Source organism: Nannizzia gypsea, genomic scaffold (genome assembly GCF_000150975.2).
Source record: "Nannizzia gypsea CBS 118893 supercont1.4 genomic scaffold, whole genome shotgun sequence".
NCBI classification, from domain to species: domain Eukaryota; kingdom Fungi; phylum Ascomycota; class Eurotiomycetes; order Onygenales; family Arthrodermataceae; genus Nannizzia; species Nannizzia gypsea.
In genome coordinates, this window is record NW_003345198.1 from 2089946 (window position 1) to 2108356 (window position 18411).

Below are 18411 nucleotides of genomic sequence, written 5' to 3' on the forward strand. Positions count from 1 at the left end.
TCGGTTACCCCTGAACGGACCGTCCAACACATCCCCAGGGGTGTAAGCAAGTCGTATATTAACCATCGCCCCAGCACGCAGAGCTCACGGAAGATATCTCGCTGGGTCTGCCAGGGCTTCAGGGATCAGCTCGATAAGCCCAGCCTCTTTGCTCTCCAGTGGCTCGATCCCTTACCGGTCAGCACTCTGGGCTGTAGGGGGCCTATCTATTATTATCATCGCTCAAGCATTATTTATACAGCAAATATCAGCATCAGCATCAGCATCAACATCAAATTTATCCTTGTTCATTAATAATAACGGCGAGCTGAAGGTCACTTTGATATTCTGATTAAGCCGGACTTTACGGCACAGGTGCCGGATCTCGGTGATTCTCTTCGGCTAAAAAGCTGCGGGGAATAAACATAAATACCTATGGAGCAAGAATCTATCAGATTCACCACCACGCGGGGATGATCAGAAAGATAGACAATAGACAATTACTCGAGCCGCAGGGATTAGTTTGACAGAAGAGACAAGATAGATCACGATGGCGAAAGAATACCAGCTTCCCTTCACAGTAAGCGATCTTTTAATATCTCTACCATCTATTATGTGCTTATTATAGTCTAGCTGGATGATCCCAGTCTCCTCCACTTTGACTCCTTTGTGAACAACGAATGGGTTACTGCTAGCGATGGAGGTCGATTCGAAGTCATCGGTAAGCAATGGCCCCAATATGATATAATCTAGGAAGCTTCTAATATATTGATAGATCCTGGTACCGGAAAGCCCTGGGCCAGCTGCCCGTCCAGCACTACGAAAGATGTCCCAAGGGCTGTAGAAGCTGCTCAGGCTGCCTTTGAGAAGTTTAGAAAAGTGAACCCTCGCACTCGAGCCCAGTTGCTCATGAAATGGGACGGGCTCATCCGTGATGCTCGACCTGATCTGGCAAAGATCCTGACTCATGAGACTGGCAAGCCGATTGCCGAGTCACTGGGCGAGATTGACTATGCCCTCGGCTTTACTTGGTGGTTTGCCGGAGAGGCAGAGAGAATACATGGCACTGTTGCTGTTCCTGCTGCACCCAATCGAAGAGTCTTCACAATCAAACAGCCTATCGGTGTCGTGGCAGCGTTGGTGCCATGGAATTTCCCTATCGCTATGATTCTTCGGAAAGCTGGAGCTGCCTTTGCTGCAGGATGTACTATGATTGCGAAACCCAGCCCAGAAACACCCATTACTACGCTGGTGCTTGCACTGCTCGCTAAGCGGGCAGGTTACGAGCCTGGTATCTTTAATGTGCTGACCACAGACCTCGACAATACCCCTTCTCTCAGCGAGGCCCTTTGCAAGCATCCCGACGTTAAAAAGGTCACCTTCACTGGCTCTACACGCGTGGGAAAACTCGTTGCCGCTCATTGCGCTGAGGGACTGAAGAAAGTCACTCTTGAGCTTGGAGGAAACTGCCCGTTCATCGTCTTTGACGACGCCGACCTCGACCAGGCGCTTATCCAGCTCATGGCGCTTAAATGGCGTCACGCTGGACAAGCATGTATCACAGCCAACAGAGTCTACGTTCAGAGCGGAGTATACGATAAGTTTGCTCAGATGTTCAAAGAACGAACCTCGAAGCTAGTTGTTGGCCATGGTGCAAAGGACGGAACTACAATGGGGCCAGTTACTACACCGCGAGGCCTCGACAAGGCCTTGAGCCAAGTGGAAGATGCAAGGAAGCTGGGAGGCAACGTCATCCTAGGTGGTAAATCGATGACTGGTTGTGATGGTTACTTTTTTGAGCCAACCATCATAACCGATATGAAGCCGGAGATGCTCATCTCCCGAGAGGAAACCTTTGCGCCCATCGCAGCGCTATACAAATTTGATACCGAGGAGGAAGCTGTCAAATGCGCCAACGATACAAGCATGGGCCTAGCTAGCTATGCCTTCACCAAGAATGTTGACCGGATTTGGAGAATGCTGGAGAATCTGGAAGCGGGCATGATCGGACTCAACACAGGTATGAATCCTCATTTACATGTTGCGAATAGTACAATGTCTAATTCCACTGATATAGGCAATTCATCCGCTGCCGAGTCACCATTTGGTGGCATAAAGGAGTCAGGATATGGCAAGGAGAGTGGGAAGGACGTTGCTGTCGCCGAGTTCATGATCACAAAGACTGGAACACTCACCATTGACGGACAGTACTAAGGTCGCTGATGGGTCTACTATTCTGGCCATCTTATATATCCTCGAATTGATAATTTAATTTGTCAATCAGCTTTTAGCATTAATAGATGAACTGGCCGATATTCTCAGAGCCAGTAACATTATGCAGACGCTAGAGCCGTTACATTACTGTAATGTAGTTATGAGGGGTTAGACTCTCGTCTTTAATTCACTGGTCATTCAAATTGAATTGCTTAGTAGTATGATAACAGGGATTGACCGTCATTTTCTCATTTCCTTTCCTCTAAACACTAAGTGAAATGTAAGCTCCCGGTAGACTGCTGCCCTCTGTTGATGCCAGGTCATCGCTTTTCGTTCACAATCACGGGCTGTTAGTTCCGGATTTTTCAATCAGGATTTCCGTCAGAGCTTTAATTAACAACTTGGCAAAATCTCCATCTTCTTCTCTATCGTCGATGACCTGCTCCATGATTGCCGGGAGGTCACTGTCTGGGTATCTAAAGTCAAACTCTAATGTGGACTTTATCAACTCAAAAAACCATTTCTGTCCCTTGAAAGATGCATGCATTTTCTTTGCGATGAAGAGTACTTCGGAACTTTTTGCCAGACGCGCCATAACTCTCATCTCTCCATGCGCATCAGAATACAGGCCGTATAAGTCGTAAGCCCCTGCAGCATATATGAGGCGAAGGGTGACTTCAAGGTCTTCAGCATGCTTGTCTGAGGCCTCATAGCAAAGCTCTTCGGAATACAAGTATTCAATGAACGAATATGCAACAGATTCGTGTACATCGTTGAGCCAGATACCCCCTTGGCTCTCACGAAATAACTCCATCAATGACTCATACTTCTCAATGAAGCGGGTATGGACCAGATATCCTATCTTGCTGTCCCCAAAGAAGATGATGCATATAGGAGAAGCATAGGGGCTGGAAAAGATTAGCAACGTTTCGTCAACCCCTGAATATTCAAGAATAAATATTTAAGAACAGGATTCTTACGATTTGCCCTCTCCCGAGTCTGAAGATGATCCCGACATGCTAGTTTCTTCTGGTGTACCTCTTGGAGTGTCTCTTATGCCTGCAGACAACACGTCTCTTGCTCCAACAAGCAATACTGCGTTCCTATTTTGCTGACCAAGTTTTTTAGCAGAAGAGAAGGGAAAAGGAGCTTGAATCCTGAAGGACAAGACTGAAGGTCGCTATAGCCTCTGTATACTTAGCCCTAAAGCTCCAAATTAAATGAGGGAAAGGTGAAGTGAACCTTAGCCGAGACAAAGGAGCCGGCTAAAGAACGGGAAGTAACGGTGAGCAAGGTGAAATGTCAAGTCTGAAATAGAATTAATACTTTCAGTAACTGACAGTAACCAAGGGAGTATTTGGTAGCTGAGAGGAGGATGAATGGTATATCGAGGATGTTTGGTAGCTTGGTGTTGGTGTTGGTGCTCTTGTAGCTTGATCCTCCTGACAGAGAGAGGTATGTATATCCTCAGTGGCTCCCCCCTTCACCAAACGCTCATCGAACTTTCAACCAACTTTTGATATTGGCTCCTTTTCTTTCTTATCCCTTCTTCTGCAGTTTGGCGAGTGTTTCAGATTGGTACTTTTATAAAAGATGAATTGAAAGCTGCGAATATTAACTTCGAATGAGGTTAATCTTTGATATGTGAAAAAAGATCAATACTTGATAGCTACCAAATATTGTTTGACTGAATTGGTTGCTAGGGCTTTTTCACTTTTGGACACAATGTAACCTGTGGTGTATTCTCATTTCAAGTTGAGCCGTGCTAGCTAGTAAATCGCATCGCTAATGAAGTGCAACAGGCCAGTAAGAAGTTAAGGAATGAAATAATGAGCTCTATGCTCTCTAAGAAGAGTGTAATATCCCTTGTCGAATTTGCCCCTTTCAATGGTCTGACTAGAAGTCACAGGGCTCACATGACCAAGCGAAGTATGGATTTGGTGCCACTGGATCCTCCTCGGAATCCTTAACATGTAGCAGTTTGTACATTTCTCCTATAACTTGAACCAACAGTCTGTCAAATTCTGGAGAGTGCCCAATTTTCTCGAGAAGGGTATTATCCTTGAAGATGGAAGGATTGTGGCTAAGCGCAGTTTCCAACGCAGTTTCCATCTGTTCACCAAGCCAGATCATCTCGTCTTTGAAACAAGACAAGTTCTCTTGGATATGGTCTATCAAGACGGTAAGCGGAAGATCTTTGTAATCCTCCTCCATACTGGTCTTTGCACTACATTCCAGGGTGAAGAACCCATACTTCTTCGCAGCAGCGAGGACACGAAGGCTGTATTTCAGTTTCCAGAGTGTATGCGAAAGTTTCGGATGGTCCCAACCCCAATTAGGTTCACTGAATGGTAGTTGAAATTGCCCAGTGCAGAGGTGGTGGAAGAATACATGGGCTACTTCATTGTCAAATGACACATTGGTAACCCCGTCTTGAGCCTTTTCACGGAGTCTAACCAACGTTGGCAGCTTGGAGACGAAGCCCTCTGGAACCGAGAAGATTGTGCCATCTAAGGTGCGGAACATGGCAGCCTTAGTGGCGTAGGGGCTCTTGCTATCATGAAGGTTAGTATTTTGCCTTGTAGAAGGAAAAACTGTTCGACCTGCTGGCATCTAGCGACTTACATCATTTCCACTTCTGGTCCAGCTTCAGCCTTGACATCTACCCAGGTATCAGAGGCTGCAGACTCCTCCTTTGTGTCTGCCTTGGGTTGAGCCATGTTCTGAGACGCTTCTGGCAGACGGTGGATATCAAATATTAGTATGCCAAATAGGTGACAGAACAACCAACTCGATGAGATAGTTGTTTGAGTACCTGTGATAGATGGTGGGAGAGACAGCCTCCTCTTGCTTCAGTGATAAGGGACTTCTTGTTTCTTCCAAGTCTATAGGAAGTTGAAGTGGAAGAAGCAGAAAAAATACATACTTTTATACTACCAAATTCCCATTCACTGTGTGACGGGAACTGTCGCCCATACAGAGTGGTGAAGCATCTAGAAAGCCTTTCAGGGTGATGATAACAATGATATCAATGCATTTTTAGGATTTTACTAGAAGCTATATTCGGGTATCAACAGGCTGGCTTTGGTGGTGACTTTGATCAGCTTCAAGTTTTCCTACCACGCCCCCACTGGGACTACCAGGTATCATCCCGTCATTAATACAGAAGGAATTCCGTTAACTGTATTCTAGATTGATATTCCTCGAGTCTGAACGGAGATTTAAACCATTTTTCATCTGTTTAGGGACAGATCTGGCAGTGAAAAGTCCAGCAACAACATCATCAACATCAACATTACACACCCATCTCTGGTCAGAGACGGGGCTCAACGCTGACAGTACCAACAAACGCCTTCTAGACAAGCATAATCCCCATCAAGAGGTCTGTTCGCCGGCTGGTGGATTACTTCTGCATGGATGTGAAGCTCGAGCTGGAGCATGAAATATGCGATATGCACCCCAGCTCCTCTTTTCAAAAGCAAGACGCCGGCGACAAAGAGTTAATTAAGGCTGCAGTAGTCCGTGGAGACTCAGTGGAGAACTCGATGCAAGCCGTTTTCTCGTGTTTATTTATATATATAAAACACAGCTAGCAATGCACTCTTGCGGTGTATACATCGTATACAGCATCGTATGGGAAAACACCGGGCGTGTTTCCAAATCCGCAGGCATTAACCGTGAAGGAGCCCCGACGACCAGTCACGCGTGCAGCCAGCGGCCTCACCGACAATACTCCGTATACAGGTATACAAGTATATACGCATATCAGGCAGAAACCCTCACGGGCCAGAAGGATGAATGAGAAAAGAGGGGGCCGTGGTTGAATAGCCCAGGGGTTCGCATTGTTGTCCCCGCCTGTCGGATAGAAAGGAAGAGTGGCCCCTGAGAAGACTCCCATTGGGAGCAGCGCAAGAAGAGTGTGCTCTGTACGGGACAAGGTCTTCAGCCAGTTGCTTGAAGAAGTAAAAGGTCACAGCATGCATGATCCGTGCTGCCGCCCGTCCATGGTTTACCGGCCTTGACCCCGTCCGTCATGGGCCAAACCTTCAGAGCCGCCTGGCTGCTGGAGGATAAGCATAAGGTACGACGGAACCGTGGATCCAAAATGGCATGAGAACTCCTCTTCCCGCGATCCCCCAAAGCTAATTACCATCGTAAAACAGGGCGATGCTGCGCTGGTTACAGTGAGTGGCTACCTACCAGCGGGACCGTGTGTTAGGGGTCAGAACGCAAGATACGGGATGCACTATCAATGCGAGACAGGGTGCCCAGTCACATGGAGAACAAGACACACACAGCGAGAAGGTTGCTCTCAAATTTCCCTCGGTATTGCCTATCGCCCTCTGCCCGAGAGAGCCAATCAAACAGGGTGCGAAGTCCAGCTCGAAGCCCAAGGATTTGATTCCCCCCTCATCCGGAGTCTGGCTGATACTTTTGATACTTCCAGCGTGAGTGCCAGAGCTTACAGTATCCAGGGGGGGAGAGGAAGCTTGCGGAAGCCATCCATCCATACGGGCTGTCGTAGCGTTGCTCATCGGAGTTTTGGCCTATGGGCTGGGACGGATGCGCGGCGGATTGGCGGGAGGGACTTGCGAGGATGCCTTTCCAGAAAAACGAGCCATTATCCATGTGTCAACGAGCGATTAAAGGATTCCGCCTGATACGCTGTTTTCTCGCCATTGTTGCGTACTCGCCCGTATGTACCGAACATGCCATGGTTCGCACATATCCTTTGTGACCGCATCAAAGAGAGACATCCGGGGCCATGGGTAAAAGGGGGAGGGAGGCAGAGGAGCAGCAGCGGACAGGAGTGAGAAGGAAAACTCTGCCAGACGAGACGGCAACAGGATCCGTCTCTTCTTTTAAACTGCCCACGCCTAGATTCGCCTGAGAGCAGACCCAGCATGATGCAATAATACATTGAGCTAGCTACAAGAAAACTCCGTCGACTCTAACTGTCTTCGAGAGCTCGACGGGCAGACGGTGGATCCCCCCCAGGTCCATCCCATCCTCCCCATCCATGGCTGTCTCTCTCTAGCTCTGGCTGCCTCTGGTCTCTGGTCCATTTTCCCACAGAGGATTTTTCTTTTCTTTTCTTTTCTTTTCCCGGGCCTCGTCTCGTCTCGCTCGAATTCGACTAGGGCCCGGCTGGTACATGAATACATTGCTCGTACCGACAGACACACACCACACACGCTTACGGAAATCCGTACATACGTACATGCGTACAGGACGACGCAGCTCCCTGTCTGGCGTGCCGTCTGCCGCTCTCTCTCCTGTATGGCTGGATGCAGGGTGCCCGGCTTCGTCCTGTGTCTCGCGGCTGCAGACATCAAATCGCCCGCCAGATGACTGGCTGCTGAGGATGGGGAAACGCCGGGGGACTCCTTGCCTGGCCCCCTCCTCTCTTCCGTCTTCTGGTGCGTTAGCCTGCTGCATCTCGACCGCCTAGGGCTAAGTTCCATGCTGGATTTATGGCGGGAAACGGGTTTATCGCCATAAAATAATAACAACAGCAATAAATAGTACGCTCCATTAAAAATCGAATCTGCCAATCTGCTGTCACTGCCGTCCGGGGGGCCTGGTTCCGTCTCGCCCTGATTTCTATATCTCCCTCCCTCCCGCGTCGCTACTTTATCTCTACTTCATCCGTCCGGCCATTATTCCTGCGGCTCTCTTCGCCTTTGCTCCCTTTCCTCTCGCCCTCTTTCTGCTCCATCTAGCATGCCTACGCCATCTGTGCTATACAACACCCATTTTAGTCCGTCCTGACAAGTTCTGACCCCGTGTTGAGAAACAATACTATTTCTGCGCGCGGTATGTTGTCTGAGGGTAGACGTTATGTGGAGGAGAAAGATCGAACTGAGATAGACCTCAGGGGGTTCGAAACAGGTTCGCCTTGCTATCTATCCTGTCCTTTTTATTTTATTTTTTATTTTTTTGTTACCTTTTTTTATTTTATTTCACTCTTGTCGACATATATTCTGTAGTTATAACCCATGGTCTTTTCGTCATTTTAACAGCTCTTCTTTAGCCCTGGAAGCTCTGGACAAAGAACTGAGCAAAGACGCATTCATCACTGCCTTCGCTCCCATCCAGCTACTCTGCTCAGGCGAGTTCCTCTGTCTCAAATATCTCAAATGCCGTAACACTGCCTTCGAGCTCGATTTCCTCCTCGACCCCGAATGGTCTAAAGATGAAGATATCAAGACCCCCCTTTACGCCTCCATGGCTACCATCACCCACCAGCTGGGCTACGATGCAGAATGGCTGAACGAAGACATGGGCCTCTTTGTGACCAAGAGCTCACGCACTCGCCTTCTGGAATGCGCAAAGAAACAAGGCATCGTCCTGTTCCGCGGCGAGAACGTTGTCATCTACGGTGCGCCAATGGAGTGGGCTCTCGAACGCAAGATCAGACGGATATACGCCTCCGGGAAACTAGACAAGAGGGAGCCAGACGTTGGGGATGCTCTCGCTATAATGAAGTGGATTCGCGAGAGAGACGGTAAGCAGCTGGAAAGGGAGTTCATTCGCACTCTGAACTTGAGCACCTTTGATATGGTTCCAGACGGCCAGACCATGGAGCTGCTTGCTGAAGCATACCTGGAACGATATGGAGAAGAGATATTCAGGCCTGGCAGCCATCTTCCCAACGACTACCACCACCACCATCACACCTACGACGCAAATTATCCAAACCATCCAAGTAACCAGACGAACTTTTCCATTCTCTATGGGCTACCAGGCAGATCATCCATGGGCTGAGTCTCTTTCGGTCTTGTGGCATTTTTACTTTTCTTTCTAACTGTCTTGTGTTACTCAGACGTGTGGACACACGATCATTTCCCCCTTACTTTTTCCTTATGCTTGGTGCCTGGAGACCCAAAACAAAAAAAAACAAACAAAAAGAACTCTCGCTCATTTCGAACTTATCTAATTTAATTTATGATATTGTTAACGCTTGCTTAGTCGACGGCGTATGTGTTTTCATTAGGTCCTGGCACCTATATTCCATTCCGTACATCCCGATGGCACCAATAGAGAGACTTGTCGACTAGGTATTCTGAGGGTGCACACCGTAGCACCTCAACAATCCATTATTCTCTTCCCGACCAGCCTCGTCTAGGGTCGTCTTACCATAAGTATACACCGCGTACAGAGTACAAGCCCCTTGGATTGAGTGACTTGCAGCCTGTCGTGTCCGATTGGCAAAATACCTGCTCACGCCAACCATGCATTTGGTACCCTAATGCCACAGCACAGATAAGGATCACCCTGGTTGCCAGTAGTTAGAGTAGAGGCAGTTTCTTTCTTTTCTTTTCGCTTCTATCAACGGGAAGAATTGGCCCAATAGAAGCGAAGTGCGGACAACGACATGACTAGATCAGATATTTGGTGCACCCATTGTTGAAGAGAGAAAAGTCTGGTGTGCTAGAAATAGCCCGCTGGCTGAGTTTCCCGTACATCCCTGGCCAGCCGGCGACTCGCAGATGCACCGAATCAGCCAGTAGAGACATGTTATGGTGTCTCCTCCCCCAAGGGGCCGTCGCTGTCCAACGGGAAGAACCCACCCCACGATCGAGAACTCAGCCAGATATGGGGATTCCACTTCATTCCGGATACCATAATCCCCACAGTACCACCACCACCTTCACGGTAGGTTATGTAAAGGAGGGGGCGAATGGCAAGGAAGCGTAGGAGAAAGGCTACCTACATACAGGCCATGAGACACGGTCTACGTGTCAGTTGGGAGCCTACATGCAGTGTTCGACATGGTAAAACCCAGATTTATTCTTCCTTTTCCCCAAAGGGCGCAGCAGCATCGGGAGTGAAGCACTCGCTTGCACCAAGGATGCAGGATTAATGCAGCAAGCTGGTTGACCAGCCCATGCTGCTATCCGCGCTATTTATCCGCCTCAGCGTGATCGTCGGCTGCTGAAGCAGCGTAGATGCATATTGATGGCCCTTCTGCTCTGGCTGTGACTGGTTCTCCATGCAGGCAGGCTCCCGTTGGCTTTTGGTGTGATGTTCCGGGCAAAGTTAGTATCACAGCCAGCTCGCACCGCTCGTCACACACAAAGCAAATAATAATAATAATAGCCTTCCAGGAGCTCCGGAGCCGTCAGGACAAGACGGATAGGCAAATGTGTAACCAGGCGTGATCGAAAGATAGCGTTATGCTCCCGCTGTCGCACAGCGAACTAGACTGCGATGTGAGTCTGGTAACTCTGGCTCGCAAGGGTATCCCTGATCGAAAAGAAGTGCCCTAAAAGCTAGAGTCAGCGCCCGCCAGCACAACACGGGAACGATAACGAAAAGGGAACACAGCATATGCCACTGTCCTGTCACTGTCCTGTCACTGTGCTGTCTCTGCAAGTAGCCATCGTGTTGAGAATCAAGCTGGTGTTGGTACAGAGCGGCCGTTCCTATAATTACCAGTTGCTGGTTCGACGTTGTTGAAGTTGGAGTTTAGTCTTTCTGAGCCAACCAGCGTCTCAACTGCTTATTTTCCTTCTTTCAACCTCAAGCCACGATTTCGACCGTCTGGCAACCGCCAACACCCGGCCAGACGAGATTCGATGTCGGACATTCAAGCCTTGAGACGGCTTATTCGCTCTCACCCGCTTATCGACAACCATGCACACAACATCCTGAGTGCTGAGTATGCAGCAGACTATGATAGATACCCCCTGGAGAGCGTCGTCTCAGAGGCCCAGGGAGACTCCCTGCTGGAGGACGGATGCAGGGCTCTCCCCCATATCAGGGCCACCAGGCAGCTGGCAGAGCTGTACGGATGTACGGATGAGCTGGAGGCCCTCAAAATCGCCAGAGCAGAGGCAATTGTGAGTGATTATGATCAGCTGGTGAAGAAGTGTTTGCACGGAACCCATATGCTCCTCATTGACGACGGTTTGAGCTTGGAGCACTCAAAGCCATACGAGTGGCATGACCGGTTTACCACTGGACCTACAAAGAGAATTATTCGCATTGAAACCCTGGCTGCTTCGATCTCGAAGATACTGCTGCAAAAGGCCATCAACGATGAGATTGATATCCCGGGGGCCGAGGACGAGAACGGCCTTATCTTGGAGAAATACTCTTCTACCAAGCTCCTATCTGTCTTTGAAGTTGCATTTAAGAACAGGATCAGAGAGTACCTGGAGGATGTTGAGATTGCCGGGTTCAAATCAGTCATCTGCTATCGGTCTGGCCTGGCAGTGAAGAAGCCTGCAACCAATGATGTCTTCACAAGCTTTAATTCTTATTTCCACACATTGTCCACGGAGGGAAACGGCCGGGTTGATAGCAAGCCTTTGAACGACCACTTGGTCTTAATGGTCCTGATTGTACTCCAACAGCATCACCTCGCCACGGGGAAAACCAAGCCGATCCAGTTCCATACAGGCTTAGGAGATTCTGACATTGAACTTACTCAGTCTGACCCAGCTCTTCTTCAATCTGTCATTGAGGAGTTTCAAACGGTCAATTTCGTTCTGCTTCATTCGTCGTACCCCTTTACACGTCAGGCAGGATACCTGGCGAGCACTTATAAAAACGTCTACTTGGACTTAGGTGAAGTGTTCCCGATGATTAGCAGAGATGGCCAGCTTGCGGTCGTCCGTCAAGCTTTGGAATTAGTGCCTACTTCTAAGCTTCTCTGGAGCACTGATGGCCATTTTCACCCGGAGACATTTTGGCTGGCCAACCTTCAGTTTAGACAAGCGTTGGAAACAGTATGAGCTCCCAGCCCAATCTCCCCTTTGTTTACAGAAGAAAACTTTGCTAAATATTAATTCTAGGTTTTCACCGAGTATGTATACAAGGGAGATTTCAACGTCAGCTATGCAATGACCTCAGTTACGGATATCCTATTCAATAACTCCAATAAGCTTTATAACCTGGAGCAGACTGTGAGCTTCGAGACTCTCATGGGTTTACAGTGGGATACAGAGACAACATTACCCGAGCTTTTTGCCCAGAGGCCACAAGAATCTATCCTTCAAACAGCCCAAAGATTCACGTCCACTTACGAAAATATTGACTTTTACTGGCTTCAATTTGTGGACTATACAGCGACTGTCCGCGTTCGAATGCTTCCTGCCAGTCAATTCCACCAAGTGCTCCAGGGAAAATCTCTTGGAATCACAATGGCTCTTACGAACTTGCTACAGAATGACACACTAGGCGAACCAGGTGCTTTGACCGCAGGCCAGTTCATTCTACGGCCCGACGTTACTACCCTGTCCCCTAATCTTAAAAGATCTGGTTCCCCTAACAGCGCTACGGTAATGACTTTCTGGAGAAATGCATATGGAAGGCCCTTGGAAGGATGTCCACGATTTACCCTGCAGAATTTGGTTGACAAGTGCAAATCCGAATTTGGTATCTCTTTGCTCGTCGGTTTTGAAGTTGAAGTAGTGTTCATGAAACCATCTGGAGCTAAACGGGACCATCGCTACAACTACCTCGAAGATGAAGACTATTTCACTCCCTTAACCCTCAATCATTCATGGTCAAACATGACATCCGACGCAAGAACAGCACTGCCCCTTGTGGAAGAAATAGCTTCTGAGCTTCTAGCCTTAGGCATCGAAATCGAGCAGTTCCATGCAGAGTCGTCGCCAGGCCAATTCGAATTCGTGCTTCCTCCATCTCGACCTGTGGCTTCAGTCGATATCCTCATTAAAGCCCGACAGGTCATCGTCACAGTCGCGGAGAGATATGGCGTTCGAGCAACCCTGTACCCGAGGCCATCCCCCAGCCACGCAGGAACCGCATCACACGCCCATATATCCATCTCACCAGCATCGCGTGAGAACTACTTTCTTGCTGGAATGTTGAAGCACTTCCCATCCATCTTGGCATTTACATTCCCTCAAGATGCATGTTATGAGCGTGTTTTGCCTGGTATCTGGGCTGGAGGTGTATGGGTTGCATGGGGAGACCAGAATCGCGAAACTCCTATCCGAAAAATTCATGATGGCCACTGGGAAATCAAGTCCATGGATGGAATGTCGAACCCATACCTGGCCATGGCAGCCATTATTGGTGCGGGATATCTGGGTTTGAAGAACCACACGAGGCTGGAAGTCAAGGCCTGCAATGGTATGTTTGTATCCGATCACCTTTCATTTAACAACAGATACACATTGCTAATATGGTATGGGAACTATTTAGTTGATCCTGTGGAGCTGAGTGATGTAGAACGTCGGGAGCTGGGAATAACCACCCCCATGCCCAAGTCCATCGATGAAAGCATTGCAGCCTTGGAGGATAACACTGCCCTTCAAGAGCTGTTAGGCAAAGTCTTCGTCAAACGATACATCGCTGTTAGGAAAGGGGAGCAGAAGATGCTCAAGAGTATGAGCGAGGCTAAACGGCGAAACTGGCTGATTGAGAAGTACTAAGAAGAGCGAGCGAACGATCCTTAACTAATTAAATGCAGAGGCGGGGAGAGACAATTTCGGGTTTTACGTCTGTGTTCTCATGTAATAGATTCACAGATGCTAATTTTTTAGAAAAATCGATAAAATTGGAGTAAATGGTAATAGTTAAGCATTCTGGTAAATGAGTTGTCAAATGTAACGCCTTTTGAACCAAGATGGAAACAGCACAAACGTAAATAGATAGATGCAAAGTGTGCGTAGCTAACATCATCGGCAAAGATAGGGATCGTGAAATCTTCAAACATAATACTCCATCAGAAACATCAAAACACGCTTGCTCTAAAAGCAGGTATCATCGTAAGAGGTAATATGAGAACGTAAACACATCATATATCACCAAGCACAACAAACGCTTGAAAACATAAATAAATAAATGGACGAAATGGAGTCTAAAACTTCTCCATCATTTGCTTTCTAACGGTCCACATGCGGGCCCGTTTGCCGTAGATATATAGGGGGATTGTGAAAAGCATCAATGCAAGATGAATGCCGCCCAATGCAACAAAAACATCCTTTGCTCCGTCTGCCTGAAGCCACTGGACGAAAAAGAGAGAGAAAACAAATCCATGGAGAACGTCTATGGTTGGTCGTTAGTTAGATTTAGGAGAAGTAAGTGATGTGAAGGAGATTGACTTGACTTACTCTTGCTGAAGTTAAGCGTCACCAGAGCCTCACCGGCATATTGACGGTAACTATCAACGCAGTATGTGATTGATGTGGTGCTTCCGAGAGTACAGCCAAAGGACAAGATACCGAAGAAGACGGTGGGCACAATCCAGTTATCCTTCTCCTGGGCGCTCCATCCAAAGCCCATTAGGCCAATGGTAGTTGCCAAAGTGCTAGGGAGGCCCATTACGAGACGGAACTCAGGTTCGTAAACGCCTCCGTTTCGACGGGACATGAATCGAACAATGATGTCTGAGACTCTTCCAGCCACGATGGTGCCGAGAATACCGGCGACAAAGGGGGAAATGTATACCAACCCGACCTGCAAGGGGGTGAAATTGTAGGTGTCGCGTTTGGCGTAGATCTCTGCCACCGACTCTGAAAGGACGATGAGCCATCCAACTGAGAGGGCGTAGACCATGGAGGACCAGAGGACGGCAGGGTAGGCGAAAAGGATGAATGGGCGGAGCATGACGCGGAACCAGCTGTCTTTGGTAATTCGGCCATTCCATGGTTTTAGTGTCTGGATGAAGCTGACTGGTGGTCTGGCACGGAGGTTGCTGGTGTATATCTGCTGTTGAGATAGCTGGGTGGTCGGATCTGCCTGGTCTCTGGAAGCTGGGATGGACCGCTGGGCCTCAGGGTCGATTACTATGGTAGGAATGTCAGGCTGGGCGGTGTCTTGTTCATCCTCTGCCTTGGAGTGATCCTTCTCAATCTCTGCCTTCTCATCCCCAGCGAAACCAACATGAGCATTTTTATGCTTTCGGGGTGTAACGGCACCCAACTGCCTGTCTGGTTCCTCTATTCCTGGGGTCACTGCGCTGGGAGTCACTGCACCAGGAGTGACAGGCTGCGAGGACCTGCCTCGAATGGTATGGACAAGATCAGACATGCTCCTTCGCACATGGGGTCGCTTTGCACGAGGACGTGGAGTTCTGTCCCAGAAGGTCTCTGGAACGAATAAGAATACTAGGATTGCACTAAATCCAGTGGTGATGGCAACCATCCTATACACGTTGGTTAGGAATCTATGATCAAAAGCAGGGAATGGTGTGCCAAAAAAAAAAAAAAAAAAAAGCGGACATACCAGAAAATCCAACGCCATCCTAAGCTGTTTGTGATGGCGGCACTGACAAGGGGAATCAAGTTCTTTCCGCCCAAAAGCAGCAAAGTATATATTCCAACTCGGTATGCACGTTCATGCAAGAAGTAGATCTCTGCAATTGTGGCCGATGGAAGACACTCGACCGGACTAACGGCTAAACCTTGGAAAATGCGAGCAATGACAAGACTGACATAGGAAGGAGAAAGAGCACACCAGACTGCAGAGATGATAAACATGGTAGCACCGGCAATGTAAACCGGCCGCTTACCATATAAGATGGCAGTGGGCGACATGACGACGGAGCCGAGGCCGAGACCCAGCATGTAGAGTCCGGTGGTTAGGGCGACCTCGTGGAAGGTGATGTGGTACTCCGCCGCGACTTCATTGAATGCAGCTGCCAGGATGGGCGTCATACCGCCTCCGAGCATGCAGTAGAAGCCCAGACAGAGCATGGCCAGGTCTCGCCGCCACATCGGCCAGTTAAGAGGATCGTTCATAGATTCCTCCGGCTGAGGATCTAGGACTATGGCTCCATCTGCGGTTCGCTTCTGGACCGGTGCAGGGCCGCGCGAGGAGCCTCTGGATGGAGGGTATGGTGAGGGAAGTGATGTAGCAGACGTCCGAGCAGGCGTATTTCTAAGGCCGAGAGGCTCATTTCGCTTTGCGGCGAGCAGCAGGATGGTTCCTAGCTAACATGTCAGACCTTGTCATCTTCGACAAGCAGAAAAGGGACGAGAGAAGAAAAAAGACGTACCCGGCACCTCGTCGGTCTGTTTATCGCTGAGAATGCCCATGGACCACTTCTCCCGGTGAGCCCATCGCTCCTCCAGGGCCTGGGAATCCTTGCCCTTTAGGCCGATATACCTTGTCCATTTGACACCTGCAGGCTTTGGAGCCTCCTCGACTTCCTTGCTGACGTCCGATTGAGCGGGAGAAGCCCCTGCTTGCACCTCGTCCGCCATCTAGAGATGTCTTTCTATCCGTCTCTGTCTATTGTCTCTTTATCAGCTGGAGCTGTTGCTTCCGTGGGCGATCTATATGTACGAGAGGACCAGCTCTTCGTGTCTGCACTGTGTATACCGTCAACCAGCCGTTGTATATGATGTTGTATGCTGTGGAATGCTGTAATATGCTGTAGGAGTCCAGGAATCCGGTCTATCAAGTCTCGTCCGGTGCGGTCGAAGCTCGTCGTACGAGCTGTAGGAAGGGGAGCAGAGGAGGCAAGGGGCAAAAACAACCGCTAGACGGACCTCCCAGCGCACTCTATGGCCTGGCTGTAGCTATCCGTGGGCTACCTGCGGCACAGAGGAAGACGAAGACAGCGTCCGGGGAGCAAGCAGACGTCGCCATCCTTTATATAGCCAGCGGCCGACGGCGTCTCGTCTTCTTCTGTCCCGTCGCCTTTTTCTCTCTTTTCCCTTTTCGGCCGCTGCAGACCATGTGACCGCGCGACTTAGTCAGTACTTCGCGCGCCCGCCAGCCTTTGCCCAAAGCGGAAGTACCTCGGAAGTCGCTTTTGCTTCTTCTTCAACCTCAACCTCAACTTTCAACCTCAAACGACCTAAAATAGCGAACAGCACAGCTTCGAAATTGCGACTACGACTGCTGCTCCAGCTCCATGCCGGTGGCTGGCGCTGCTCGTGGTCGGTGAATCGAGAGTTGACGTATCGGACGGCCCCCTCCCTGCCCCTTGGCGCATATAAGGACGCACGCGTGGATGCTGGTGGCCACCGCGGGTGTCTCTCATCTGCCCTGCTTATCTCTGTCCTCCTTCTGCCCCCCAGGCTCCGCTCCGAAGAGACAGGAAAAAGAGACGAAAGACGAAGGAGACGACTCAGGAGACGGCCGCTGTACATGGGAGACCCAGATGTTCTCCCTCCACGAGCTGCTCGTTGCCCAATGGCGAATGGTCCGATGATGGGATAACGTCACCGTGCAGTGCTCGAGCAGCCTTAACTGCCCTTTTTATGTGCTCGCCAAGGGCGTTAGGGACCCCCAGAGAACGCATGGGAAGCACGTCGTTTAAGGAGCGAAAGGCTGTTGCTTCGATCGACAAGCTTACCCTTACTTTTTGTTCCTTCCATCTGCCATTCGCAGGTTAGAGTTGGTCGTGTTGGAGATGAAGCAGTGCCGGCGGGTGCCCTTGGGATCGATCCGCGTTCGTGGCGGCCACCGGGACCGCGAGGTTTGGTGGCGGCTGCTGCGATCAACCCGGCTTTACGAGACTCACGATAACGCTGTCTCGTTGTCTGATTATTTGGCTCTCCGAGTGTGGAGTGGTCGGACTGCTGGGCGTGGACGGAGAAGTATTGTTTTGTGGGGGATGCACACCTCCACCGGCTCAGCTGGACGGGTTGTGTGCTTTGAGCCAGTTTACCAGGAGGCCGCTTGTCTCAATTTAGGAGAATAATATACTTACACCTGCCAAAAGGAATACGTAACCGGAAATTTCTCGATAACAGAGATACACAAATCAACAAGATGGCGGTTTCAGGTCTGATGCTAGTGCTGCGCACGGTGAAGCAGGAGTCTTCGTATGATATCATACATCTTAGCCTGCACAAAGCCGCGGGGAGGTTCAGACTCGGTAGTTATCCTCCTCCCTCTCCTCCTCCTTCCCCTGAGTTTTCACATCTGTTTAGCTAGTTATTCGTCCAGCTTAATCTCACCAACAGAGTTGTAGCCATCGCTACATCATGTTTAAACATTTTCGTTCATACTCGATGATGTGCGATTTGTACCAAGGTTTCGATGCGTGAAGTCTATGGTTCGTTCCTGGCTGGAAAACTTATACCCCAATATGACGTCCACGACTTCATGTCGCTGACGAAACACAAGAAGTAGCTGGTAGAACTCGATATGGTCCTCCTTGCACGTGTTGGATTTTTTATTACACGCTCGTCCATTTCCGGGCAATCCGGACGCTGCCATGCAGCAGTTGGACCTGCAGATGCAGGGCATTATGCCATATTATGCCATATGCATAGCGAGAGC

The 18411-nt window shown here is 49.4% G+C and overlaps 9 protein-coding genes across 9 annotated transcripts; 4 read left to right on the forward strand and 5 right to left on the reverse strand.

Annotated features, from left to right (window-relative positions):
- Positions 1-529: 529 nt before the first annotated feature.
- MGYG_05471 (succinate-semialdehyde dehydrogenase) lies at positions 530-2193 on the forward strand (the record flags this gene model as incomplete). Its single annotated transcript, XM_003172841.1, has 4 exons — positions 530-559; positions 613-700; positions 755-1999; positions 2057-2193. 4 exons carry the CDS (start codon positions 530-532, stop codon positions 2191-2193), a joined length of 1500 nt encoding a protein of 499 aa, XP_003172889.1.
- Positions 2194-2533: 340 nt separating this feature from the next.
- On the reverse strand, positions 2534-3211 carry MGYG_05472 (hypothetical protein; the record flags this gene model as incomplete). Its single annotated transcript, XM_003172842.1, has 2 exons — positions 2534-3101; positions 3174-3211. 2 exons carry the CDS (start codon positions 3209-3211, stop codon positions 2534-2536), a joined length of 606 nt encoding a protein of 201 aa, XP_003172890.1.
- Positions 3212-4089: 878 nt separating this feature from the next.
- Positions 4090-4913, reverse strand: MGYG_05473 (hypothetical protein; the record flags this gene model as incomplete). The annotated part of the gene is made up of 2 exons (XM_003172843.1): positions 4090-4747; positions 4819-4913. The coding sequence occupies 2 exons, from the start codon at positions 4911-4913 to the stop codon at positions 4090-4092; spliced, it is 753 nt and encodes a 250-aa protein (XP_003172891.1).
- Positions 4914-6226: 1313 nt separating this feature from the next.
- On the forward strand, positions 6227-6854 carry MGYG_09087 (hypothetical protein; the record flags this gene model as incomplete). Its single annotated transcript, XM_003172844.1, has 2 exons — positions 6227-6274; positions 6357-6854. 2 exons carry the CDS (start codon positions 6227-6229, stop codon positions 6852-6854), a joined length of 546 nt encoding a protein of 181 aa, XP_003172892.1.
- A 373-nt stretch (positions 6855-7227) lies between these two features.
- On the reverse strand, positions 7228-7632 carry MGYG_05475 (hypothetical protein; the record flags this gene model as incomplete). The annotated part of the gene is made up of 1 exon (XM_003172845.1): positions 7228-7632. One exon carries the CDS (start codon positions 7630-7632, stop codon positions 7228-7230), a length of 405 nt encoding a protein of 134 aa, XP_003172893.1.
- Positions 7633-8012: 380 nt separating this feature from the next.
- MGYG_05476 (hypothetical protein) lies at positions 8013-8961 on the forward strand (the record flags this gene model as incomplete). Its single annotated transcript, XM_003172846.1, has 2 exons — positions 8013-8085; positions 8228-8961. 2 exons carry the CDS (start codon positions 8013-8015, stop codon positions 8959-8961), a joined length of 807 nt encoding a protein of 268 aa, XP_003172894.1.
- A 1814-nt stretch (positions 8962-10775) lies between these two features.
- MGYG_05477 (hypothetical protein) lies at positions 10776-13604 on the forward strand (the record flags this gene model as incomplete). Its single annotated transcript, XM_003172847.1, has 3 exons — positions 10776-11930; positions 11997-13302; positions 13375-13604. The coding sequence occupies 3 exons, from the start codon at positions 10776-10778 to the stop codon at positions 13602-13604; spliced, it is 2691 nt and encodes an 896-aa protein (XP_003172895.1).
- A 428-nt stretch (positions 13605-14032) lies between these two features.
- MGYG_05478 (major facilitator superfamily transporter multidrug-resistance protein) lies at positions 14033-16379 on the reverse strand (the record flags this gene model as incomplete). Its single annotated transcript, XM_003172848.1, has 4 exons — positions 14033-14220; positions 14286-15319; positions 15400-16102; positions 16172-16379. 4 exons carry the CDS (start codon positions 16377-16379, stop codon positions 14033-14035), a joined length of 2133 nt encoding a protein of 710 aa, XP_003172896.1.
- Positions 16380-17402: 1023 nt separating this feature from the next.
- On the reverse strand, positions 17403-18104 carry MGYG_05479 (hypothetical protein; the record flags this gene model as incomplete). Its single annotated transcript, XM_003172849.1, has 3 exons — positions 17403-17762; positions 18002-18037; positions 18087-18104. 3 exons carry the CDS (start codon positions 18102-18104, stop codon positions 17403-17405), a joined length of 414 nt encoding a protein of 137 aa, XP_003172897.1.
- Between the last annotated feature and the right edge of the window lie 307 nt (positions 18105-18411).